Raw genomic sequence first — 11,368 nt, forward strand, 5'->3', positions numbered from 1 at the left:
TTTAATTTTCTTGAAATATGTATATCAGTTTATGATCTTCGAATCATCATAGTTGTTGTCTTTAGTGAGTATTTAAGACCCTTCCATGTATACCAGTTAATTCCTTCACCATACGTGCTGCTTCCTTTCAGATAGAGGCCATTCAAGTTGCATTGGTGACATGCGCCATACCACCAGCCACCCTTATAATATTTGGCGCAGTTTTCGCCATGTGCGTCTTGATCTTTATCAATCGTTGTAAATTTCTTTCCATTTTGATGCACATTCATAGAATCACCTAGAAGTTTAATAAAACAACTGTGGTTTAGTAAAATGATATATACATTGAATAATATTGTTATATCTACAGGATAAAAAGATTTCGATAAAGATCACATGCTGGTTATATTCCAGTGAAAAATATTACATGAACCTTGACTTGAACTTAGCCTGATTTTTAACTTGTTTGAACAAAAGGAAACAGTCTGCTGTAGGAAGAAATGTTACCGTAAAGAAAAAAACAATATTACAGACTCGGACTTGTATTTGGCACACGACCTCCCTTACCTACAGTTATACGACCGGTTTGTTGTGGGTAAAAGGATATATGACGTAAACGCCATAGAGAGAGCCCAATGATTCAAACAACATTTTAAAGTTTTTTAAAAATAGTATCTACAAATTTTAACAAAATACACGTGTTCATACACAAGATCAAGCGTTAAATCAACAACAGTTTTAAAGTTTTAAACGAGACTAACTGCGACTATCAAAAATATGCCATCAAGACCGAATTCTAAAGAAAAAACACTTGCACATGTGTTTGTGTTTAACCAGAACTTTCAAATGATTTTAAAAATGGTTTAATCTATAATCTCCATGATAGTCAGGAACAGTTCTATAAATTGGCCACAAACAGAGTCATTTCTTAAGTCTTAATATGGTCTGAAAATTGTTCAACATTCAAATTAAAACTTTGTTATACACATAAGTATCATATTGATCTAAAATCGTGTTTTAACTTTGATGATCATATTAAACCCTGAGTACAATTAGAAAAATGCCATACACAAAATATAAATATCCCATAATATTTTGGTTTGTACAGAATCGTATTGATCAAAACGTGTTTGTTCGCTGTTTGACCACTCTCGCTGATTTTGGCTTATGTTTTGTTATTTTGATTTCCCTGCAACTCTCTGTTTTAATGAAGCTCAAGTTGCCCTTTAGCTGGCTTTGACGATGATATTTTAGTTCAAACTCTGTGATATCATTCTACTAGTTATAATAACACGCATTACAATATTTCTGCAGGTTTTACATAATATTATTTAATAAAACTTCCTTTTTTTCCGATCTATAATGTTTCACACAAATGATATATTTTCAACACTTTATCATATTCCGTTAAATGAATTATTTGACTAAGATTTACGAAAAATGATTAAAAATTGACTATAAAGGGCAATAACTCATAAAGGGGTCAACTGACCATTTCCGTCATGTTGACTTATTTGTAAATCTTACTTTGCTGAACATAATTCCTGTTTACAGTTTATCTCTATCTATAATAATATTCAAGATAATAACCAAAAACAGCAAAATTTCCTTAAAATTACAAATTCAGGGGCAGCAACCCAACAACAGGTTGTCTGATTCATCTGAAAATTTCAGGGCAGATAGATCTTGACCTGATAAACAATATTACCCCCATGTCAGATTTGCTCTAAATGCTTTGGTTTTTTGAGTTATACGCCAAAAACTGCATTTGACCCCTATGTTCTATTTTTAGCAATGGCGACCATGTTTGTTGATAGATCAAAACTTCGGATACAATTTACAAATTAGATACCCTAAGGAACATTCAGTTAAAGTTTGAAATTATTTGGCCCAGTAGTTTCAGAGGAGCAGATTCTTGAAATAGTTTACGACGACAGACGACGACAGGCGACGACGACAGACGACGGACGACGGACGACGACGGACGCCAAGTGATGGCATAAGCTCACTTGTCCCTTCGAGACAGGTGAGCTAAAAAGGTAACTGACTACAAACATTCATAAAGTTCAACCTATCACTGAGCACTAAGCTGTTTGTCAAATATGAAGTCATTCTGTCTGGTAGTACTGAAGAAATCTGTGACGGAATATACTTTTTGGAAGGAACGGAACAGGAGGACAGACAAGGTTAATAACTCCAGCTTAGTCTAGAGTTTGTGTTTAAGTAGTATTAATATTGATAGGTTTTTCTCACCTGCGTCCCCAGAGTAACCAGAGATATCTAATTTATATCCTGCGCTTTCACTTCCAACAAAAAATTTGCTATAGACAGCATGTCTGTTATTGTTTTCAAAGTCGGACATGTCTATCCGAAGCGTGTACCTTCTTTGTGAAGTCAGCTGATGCAAGTGATCGTTTCCTGTAAAATAATTCATTTTTTACTGTAAAGTTTTAAGATTGAAATGAAACAATGTGTTTTAATCAAATTAGCTTGAAAAATAAAATAAGAATAAGGAATATTAATACAAATAAGACAAATTTCCACCAAAGATAGTGAAGTTTTTTACTATTACAGAGCTTAGTAAAAAAATACCACACATTAGTACAATGTATAAGCTTTTAAAAGCTAAATAGACGGAAAATAATATCAATCTAGTTAACCTCCAAATTTCGGTAAATATGTCGTCTTACACCCACTGACAAAACCCAACAATTTCAAATATCTTACTAGGATGACAAACTATCCCTTTTCCTTAATAATCTAGTTATGTAAAGAGCAAATAAGTGTACATGGATCGTTTCTAAATTGCCGAGCTCTACATCTATTAACAATATTACCGTAAAAAAAGATATGCTACCCAGTTTGTAATAAGAATTCTTAAGGTACAGCAATATTTTTTAAACCTTCGTATCATAAATGAAAGAAACTATAAATAGACTTTGTTGAAATTACCCCAATTTCTTATGTATTGTAAGACTTGATATTTTCTTAAATTCTATGGTGAGTGATGACAAAAGAAAGAAAAAACTATTGATCTTTCAAACAAGCAAAGAGATTTGCAATATTGTTATTACCTAACCAATGTTCTCCATTCAAATTTCCAAATCCAGTTTTATACGATTCCCATTTTCTAAAGAAATTGATTTTTCCATTCATCCTTCGCTGGAATACCTAAAAATCAAATTGAACTAAAGGTCGTGAAACAAAAATAACTAAAGGTTATTAATAAATATTTAGCCTTACTTTACAGCATTTTGGTTGGCTATGCAACATGTTATTCTCTATTTCTTTAACTAGCACTTCTTCAGTAAAAACTGGTGGATTCATCATTGAATTATAATGAATAACTTTCTTATTTAATGATAAACCTGTATTAATAAACAAAGTGCTGTAATAAATTTTTAAAGCCAAACTTTCTTTTAAGTCTGTTTGACTTTAATAGAAATTAAAAGAATTTCCGTTTTGAATTTACTTTGGAATACGGTTATTTAATTTTTTCATATTTTGATAGTTCCATAATTATAGGACCTTTTTGAAAGACTTGTTGATTGATGCAATCAAACATGGTACATAACAGACCATCGGTCTTTAGTATGTACAATATTAATGTTTAATTTGTTTATTAATTGCGACTAAGGTATTACTCTTCCTGCTATTTGCAGACTTCAGTGTGTTCATCTGTCATCTTTCCGTTGTTTATAATAATCCTGAACACCTTTCTTTTGGTTTAATTTATAGCGAATGCTGACTCCGTATTTTATATTTGCGAGTATTTTCTATTTTTGAAATAAAGTTTGTTTTAAACCCCCCCCCCCCCCCCCCCTGTTACCATTTTAACCTTTCTAGTAAACAAAACGTATTGAAATTGCGGATTTTCTACTTTTAAATTCATATAACTTAAAAGTTCTATACTGCATTTGTTTTTATGCTGCTGATCTTGGTATTTTTGCACCTTTTTTTGTCAAATTCGTAACAAATAATTTCATTAGGTCTTCAGTATATCGTGGACTAGGCACCAGGTTGCTTTGCTTTGGAAACAAAACTTTCCATTAAATTCATACTCACTGTCCAACCCCCTCCATTCTTCTCCATTTCACAAAAAACTTTGAAACTGGAAGTCTTTTCAGGGTAAATCTGGTAGATTCCACTTTTACAAGTAGATTTATCTAAGTCACCACAGTCCGATGGTCTTTTGACTACAATTAATGTATGTAGAGTTTGCTGATTTTTTTTAAATACTTAATACATTTTAACAGATATATAATTAATCTTATTTCAATTTATATATTCAATCTCAAATCTTTTTGAAATTTTAATAGTTTTCCGGATCCGGAGGCGATCATAAACTGGCAACTATACAAAATGTATACGTCTAGTGCAATGGAAATGAATGTCACACTAAACTTCAAAACTTATAAATGATAAGGATATGACGTATACTATTCGAATGCTAAGTCAAAAGATTGACTACATAATCGCATTCAACACTGCTTTTTTTTGTCAAATTTTAGAATCATCAAAACAAAATAAAAGTATCAAATTATATAGAGGTAAACAACTATAATTGTTTTTGTTTTTAGTAACGAATAATATACAAATGTAACTTAGGAAAGAACTTACTAAAAGACTACTTTGAATCAGATAGTGAGTATTACAATTGGTACTAATTGTTCAACTCCAATAGGTGCTTTGGGTATGTATTTATACTGAGACTACTAAAACACATAGTAGTCACAGATTTATAGGAAAGATCATTTGTACGAAACATTACCCAAAACACATTTAAAAAGAAATTACCACTATCTCAGTCCTATTCTATTGCATTTACATACACATGTATTTTTATCGATACGTAAGTTACGACAACTACGGACAATAGAACCGGGGTCTGATAACATGTACAGTCGAGTGAAAGATTGATTGATTGATTTTAAACGTAACTTTTATCACTGTTTTACTATTTCGTGGCGGTCAGTTTCTATTTATAGAGGAAGCCGGAGTACCGGGGGAGTACAGCCGACCTTCTGTAGAAAAACTGACAATCCTAGTCAATTAAGATTGGAGATAAGCGGGATTCTAAATCTGTGTTTATTGACTAGTGCTATAGTAGTTGGAATACCTGGACCACTCACCCACCGAGCCCCTCCTACAGTCGAGTGAAACGTCAAACTACACGTAACAGTCGTACATTATTTTTTTCTAGTTCATGTTTAAGTATCATTAAGTTTTCAAAAATGAGTGTTACCTGAACATGAACCTTTAACTTTTTCCGGCTTTTCATTGCTGTAATTGGACTTCCTGTTTTGTTTACTACCACCACTATTGGAAAGTAGTTCTACAATTGTGTCAGCTGTATCGCCGTGAAAGGTCACACCTTTAAATAAAATGCAATTCCTTATTCGACATGAATGGCAAATTTAACATAAGTATAGATCAGTAAGGAAAATACTTGATATTTACGATTTATACGATTCAGAATTATTATAATTGTTGGTGACATCTTTGTTAAATTTTATTACAAGCATGTACAAGATAGTTCGCAGAATTTAAGAATTTTTCCATGAAGCTGACATATCTAGGACATTTGTTTTTTTTTGATATATTTTTTGTATGTCAAGGCCTTTGATATATTTCTATACGATATGGGTCGCTTACCGCATGCTCATTTAAACTTTGACGGATAATTGTCTTATTCTCAATAATACATGTACCTCCTTATTTTCATAAAATTATATACGTTATTTTAATAGGTACACTTGAGGTCTGAAGCTTGCACATCAGACACTGCTTATAGTCCATTGTTCAATAAAGGCAACAAAAGTATGCCGCTGTACGAAATTCATTTTAATCGATAGAGATAAAAACACAACCTAAAAGTGAGGTAAACGCTTCAAATATAAGAGAACTACGACACAACAGAAACACATGTCATCATTAAAATGTAACACACACAGAAACGAACTATAATATATCAGTGGCCATTTTTCTGACTTGGTACAGGACATTTTAAGAAAAGAAATGGTTTTATATCATTGTCATTTTGCCCAGTTTCATTCGACACCTATTCTAACATCGGACTTGTGTTTCGTTAAGTTTAGTTTTAGTATACGTATTGCTTCATGTATTTGTTTATTCTACATTTGGTAGATATATATAGGGAAGAACGGGGATCTCATAAATCATGTTTATTTACGTCGCATTTTTAAGACTGTCCCAAGTCATAAACCTTTGATAGTTTTTAAAGCTTTTCTTGTTTATTTTTGGGGTGGGGATTCATCTAAATATGTTTCCGAGTTTAGTGTGATGTCCATTTTATTCTGGTTAAGGGGACAAATGAAGCCCACCTACGGGTGCGTATAAATGATAATAATATTACGAATACTACTAGCTATAATATGCAAATGCTAAATAAAAAAATCGACGACATAATCGCATTTAACACTGCTTTTTTTGGCAAATTTTAGAATCATTAAAACAAAATAAAACAATTAAATTATATAGAGGTAAACAACTATGATAGTATTTTGTTTTTAGTCACGAATAATATTACTCAGGAAAGAACTACTTTGAGTAAGATAGTGAGTAAAACAATGTTTTGTACTAATTAGTGGGGTGCTTTGCTTATGTATGTATAGGACAGACCATTTGTACGAAACATTATACCCAAAACACACATTAAAAGCAATTACCATTATCTTAGTCCTATTGTATAACATTTTCATACACATGTATTTTTATCGATACGTAAGTTACGACAAATACGGACAACATAACCGGGTCTGATAACATGTACAGTCGAGTGAAAGATTGATTGGTTTTAAGGAGGCTCGCGGGTATAAAATTTTCAGAAAAAAATCAAGCGTTTATTTTTCATTACAAATTTTATTAATTACCGTAAGAAGTTGTTACTTTATCATATGGTTCAAAAATTATTCCAAAAAATTAATACGTGTTGGCCCCAGGTGACTTTTAAAATGTAGATATCATTGAAAAAGCTCCAAATTATCTCCCTTTGGTGCAAAAATGCCATTTTTTGGCATTAGAATATAAATATCTTTTTTAACTCATCGGTGACCTATATTTTTTATTGTTATTTTCGAAATAAATGTACATAAACTAAATAATTGTAAAATTGTAGCCATTTTTGTAATTTAGTTCTTTTTTAATTTCTATATTACCGCTTTTTATCCTATTAGTTCAACAGAAAAAAAGGACATTAGCAAAAATGTATGCATTTTTCGAAGGCAGATTGTGAGCGTAAATGAACGGTGACCCCATTTTTTTATTTCATTTTTCCATTAGGTATAAGATAAAGTTAATTTATAGAAAAATATAGCGAAATCTTATATTAAATAAAAAAATTGATTTAGACCCGCGAGCCCCCTTAAACGTAACATTATCACTATTTTACTATGTCGTGACGGTCAGTTTCTATTTATAGAGGAAGCCGGATTTTCCGGGGAGTACAGCCGACCTTCAGTTAGAAAACTGAAAATCCTGGTCAAGTAAATTGGAGGTTCTAACTCTGTGTTTACTGGCTAGTGCTACAATAGTTGGAATACCTAGAACACTCGGCGATCGAGGCCTTCCTACAGTCAAGTGAAACGTCGAACTACACGTAACAGTCGTACCTTCATCTTTTTCTAGTTTATGTTTAAGTATTATGAAGTTTTCAAAAAAGAGTGTTACCGGAACATGGTCCTTTATCTTTTCCCGGCCTTTCATTGTTGTAATTGGACTTCCCGTTTTGTTTACTACCACCACTATTGGAAAGTAGTTCTATAATTTTGTCAGCTGTATCGCCGTGAAAGGTCACACCTTCGAATAGAAAGCAATTCCTATTCGACACGAATGGCAAATTTAACATAAGTATAGATCAGCAAAGAAAATACTTGATATTCACGATTTATACAATTTAGAATTATTATAATTGTTGATGACGTCTTTGTTAAATTGTACTGGTACAAGACAGTTTGTAGCATTATAGAATGTTTCCACAAACTTAAATATATAGATTATATTTAAAAATATCATTTAAAGATTTTTTTACAATATATTATCGATATTTTAAATAAGTTTGTATTCCTATCGTCAAGTTAAACGAATTATAATGTAATGTGACATATTAAAATACATTTTCTTAATGAAAATTTAAAAAAATATATTTACCAGACTGGCATTTCTTATCATCTAAGGTATCGGCAAAGGAAAGACTAACAACCAACACAGTTGACAAAAGCACAGACCAGATAGCCATAATGATATCTTAGCGAACTGTGTCCTCAAAAATAATTCACATTTTATTTTGTTAAATAGAAAGACTTTATATATATTCGAGTGTAACCAAATACGCTCCATATGCTACATAATGACATATTAAAATATCTAGTTTTAAGTTTAATCAAATGGAAAGTTTGGACCTATATTGGTAAAGTTCCAATCGCAAATAGAACATGTGATTTTTTTTTTATTAAGTTGTGAAATTATACCTTTATCATTTGCATAAGTTGTCATTATGTTGACAGGTTGCAGTCAACTTTCAAATTGCCTAACATCGAATAGACTAAAGGTGTCAGACCACCAATTAAAAATCCCTATCTGTTCAACCTAAAATATAATGCATGTTCTGGACGTTAACAATCTAATAGATCTTTGAACTTTTGGTCCTCAGTGCTCTTGAACTTTGTGGTTGTTTTTGGCCTTCAATTGTTTTTTCATGTGAGCGTCACTGGTTGGCCTTGTTTGGACGAAACGCACGTCTGGTGTATTAAATTTTAAACCTGATACCTTTTGTTGGCTATTATTCGTGTGTTTCTCTATCCTATATTTTCTCCCATTTATTTGTATTGTATTCCTGTCGTATAATGTTGTCATTTTAATGTTATATTTAACATTGTCATTAAGGCGGGAGGTTTGGCATGCCACGAAAACCTTGTTCAACCTTTTCAGGAAAATTTGCAGTTTTTGGATATTATTTGAATATTGTTATAGATAGAGATAAACTGTTAACAGCAATAAGTTTCAGCCAAGTAAGATCTACAAATAAGTCAAACAAGGCAAAAAATGTCAACTGACCCTTTAAGGAGTATAAAGTCAAATTTCAACAACTTTTCGTATTTTTCTGTAAATCTTCTTCTCTGAAAAAACTTGGCCACAACCATCATATCAAGGGTATCTCAGTCTAGTTTAAAAATGTGTCGGATAACTCCGCCTATCAACCAACATGGTCGACATGGCTAAAAATTAAAAAAAAACAGGGTTAAAATGCAGTTTACAAAAAATAGCAGGTGAGCGACACAGGGTCCTTGGAGCTTTTACTTTTTTAATGATTTTTTCTTGTTTCTTTGGGGGGGGGGGGGGGGTTGAGAATTCATCTATATGTTTCGGAAACTAGTGTGAAGTCCTTTTTCGCGGTATAATATATTATTTTTTGGTTGAGGGAACTGCTGAAATACGCCTACGGGTGCGGGATTTTCTCGCTGTAGGAAGAGCCATACCAATGAAGGTTGCCTTGTGCGGTTTACTGGTCTTTGACACATTTCCTTTTCCATTCTCATTTTAAAGTTTTGCAAAGTGAGTCAAATGGGATAAAAGCCGAACATTTAAAACAGGCAATCATAAATATGGACATTTTGTGTCTTACTGCATGAAGATCGCTTACGGAACCCTTAAACATTTGCTGTAGTTGTTCTATAACATATAGAATATACGATACTCTGTCGACTTGAAGCCTCGGATTTAACGTCCTCGTATCGACATCATCAGAAATATATATCAAAGTAACACTTTAAAAAAAAAGTAAAACAAAACGAATGATATAGTATATATTTGATGCTTACATTAAAGGGAGACACTGGGATTTTTCAGTATTTGTTAAACACATGAAAATTGATTTAAATGAAAATTCAAATGTTATTACAGCCGATTTCATTGAGTGTGTAGGGAAAGTTAGAAGCCTTGGTTAGCTTGCTTGTTACATGTAGCTGAAACGTGAAGTCATTATTAGGTTAGATAAATTACTCTTCTTTAAAAATAGACTAGTCCGACAGATAACTAATCTATTTGTTTGTAAGACTAGACTATTTCGAACGAAGGGTAGTATAACTTACCTATTTGAGGTTTTTTAATATGTTGAGTGACAAAAATATGCTTATGCATGATCATCTATGGAAAAGACCGAAATGTTAAAAATATACGGAGACATTGGAGATATTTTAGCATATCAAAACACATTGAATAGTTTGTCAACAAGAAATATGATAAGCTGTACATGTAGATATAAATTATTTATTTAAAAAGCTTGATTTGTCTTTTGTTGTTTAAATTTGTTTCATTTTTCAGGGAGATTGTGTAATCAAAATTTTATTAAACTGTAAATAGAGGATTTTTTAAAATTTTAATGCAGTAAAAAATGACGTTTTTTTCTCAATTCATGAATATTTAATAAATATGAGTTATTTCTGAATAAAAAATTGCATATTTTTTAGAATACTTATAAAATACAGAAATTACCGATTAGTTAACAAAAAACAATTTGTGTTTATCTTTTATAACAAAAAAGTTATGTATTTCTTTCGAAAAAGAAATTACGGCCACAAATATGAATTTTGAGCAAATATACAAAATTTCGACCTCATTTTACTCAAAAAGTAGCACATGAAGGTATATTTTTTATTACATATTTGATTTAATCAGGTGAAAAATAGCCTTCATGCAAATTTTCATGAACTTGTAAATACAGGATCAAAACTGTATCGTATGCCCTTAACGTCGACGTTATGTGCCAACACTTGCATGCCTATTCAACAAAAATAATTTTATGCTCCACATTCGATAGATAGTAGAGGGGCATTGTGTTTTCTTGTCTGTGTGTCCGTTTGTTCGTTCGTCCGTCCGTCTTTCCCGTTTCAGGTTTAAGTTTTTGGTCAAGGTAGTTCTTTTTATGAAGTTGAAGCCCATTCACCTTGAAACGTACATGTAGTACACATGTTCCCTATGATAATTATTATGATCTTTTTAATTTTAATGCCAAATTAGAGTTTCGATTCCCATTTCACGGTCTATACATATAGCTACTAAATATAAAAATGATAGTGCGAGTGGGGCATCCGTGAACTATAGACACATTCTTGTCTCATATGCTAGAACTTGTATTAGAGAAGTAAGAACAAAATATTTTTCTTGTTTGTAAAAGGCAGGGTTATGGAACGACTGTCACAAAAGTTTAATTCAAATTCTAATAATGGTAATCGTTTTAAAGCACAAAAACCGCATTCCTAAATAGTGTAGCCAATAGGCAATATTCATAGAAATCAAATTATTTTTTATGCAATATGCTTAATGATGTTTATCCCCATTATTAATCTCTGAGTTATCTATTTTTTTTATT

The 11,368-nt window shown here is 31.8% G+C and overlaps 1 protein-coding gene across 1 annotated transcript; it reads right to left on the reverse strand.

Moving 5' to 3' along the window:
• Nucleotides 1-8,269, reverse strand: LOC134719928 (microfibril-associated glycoprotein 4-like). The gene is made up of 7 exons (XM_063582797.1): nt 8,149-8,269; nt 7,669-7,797; nt 5,225-5,353; nt 4,045-4,175; nt 3,054-3,150; nt 2,233-2,397; nt 1-277 (listed from the first exon to the last, which is right to left on the reverse strand). Exons 1-7 carry the CDS (start codon nt 8,234-8,236, stop codon nt 30-32), a joined length of 987 nt encoding a protein of 328 aa, XP_063438867.1. The 5' UTR covers nt 8,237-8,269; the 3' UTR covers nt 1-29.
• Nucleotides 8,270-11,368: the final 3,099 nt, after the last annotated feature.

The sequence above is a fragment of the Mytilus trossulus genome, chromosome 1 (genome assembly GCF_036588685.1).
Source record: "Mytilus trossulus isolate FHL-02 chromosome 1, PNRI_Mtr1.1.1.hap1, whole genome shotgun sequence".
NCBI lineage: Eukaryota > Metazoa > Mollusca > Bivalvia > Mytilida > Mytilidae > Mytilus > Mytilus trossulus.

Excerpts from the sequence above, each read along its gene's own strand:
- LOC134719928 (XM_063582797.1), bottom strand. The coding sequence starts at position 8,236 with ATGGCTATCTGGTCTGTGCTTTTGTCAACTGTGTTGGTTGTTAGTCTT. Across the intron at positions 4,176-5,224 it reads AGTTAAAGGTTCATGTTCAG|TCAAAAGACCATCGGACTGT; the intron begins GTAACACTCATT and ends CATTAATTGTAG. Across the intron at positions 3,151-4,044 it reads AGAATGGAGGGGGTTGGACA|GTATTCCAGCGAAGGATGAA; the intron begins GTGAGTATGAAT and ends TTTGATTTTTAG.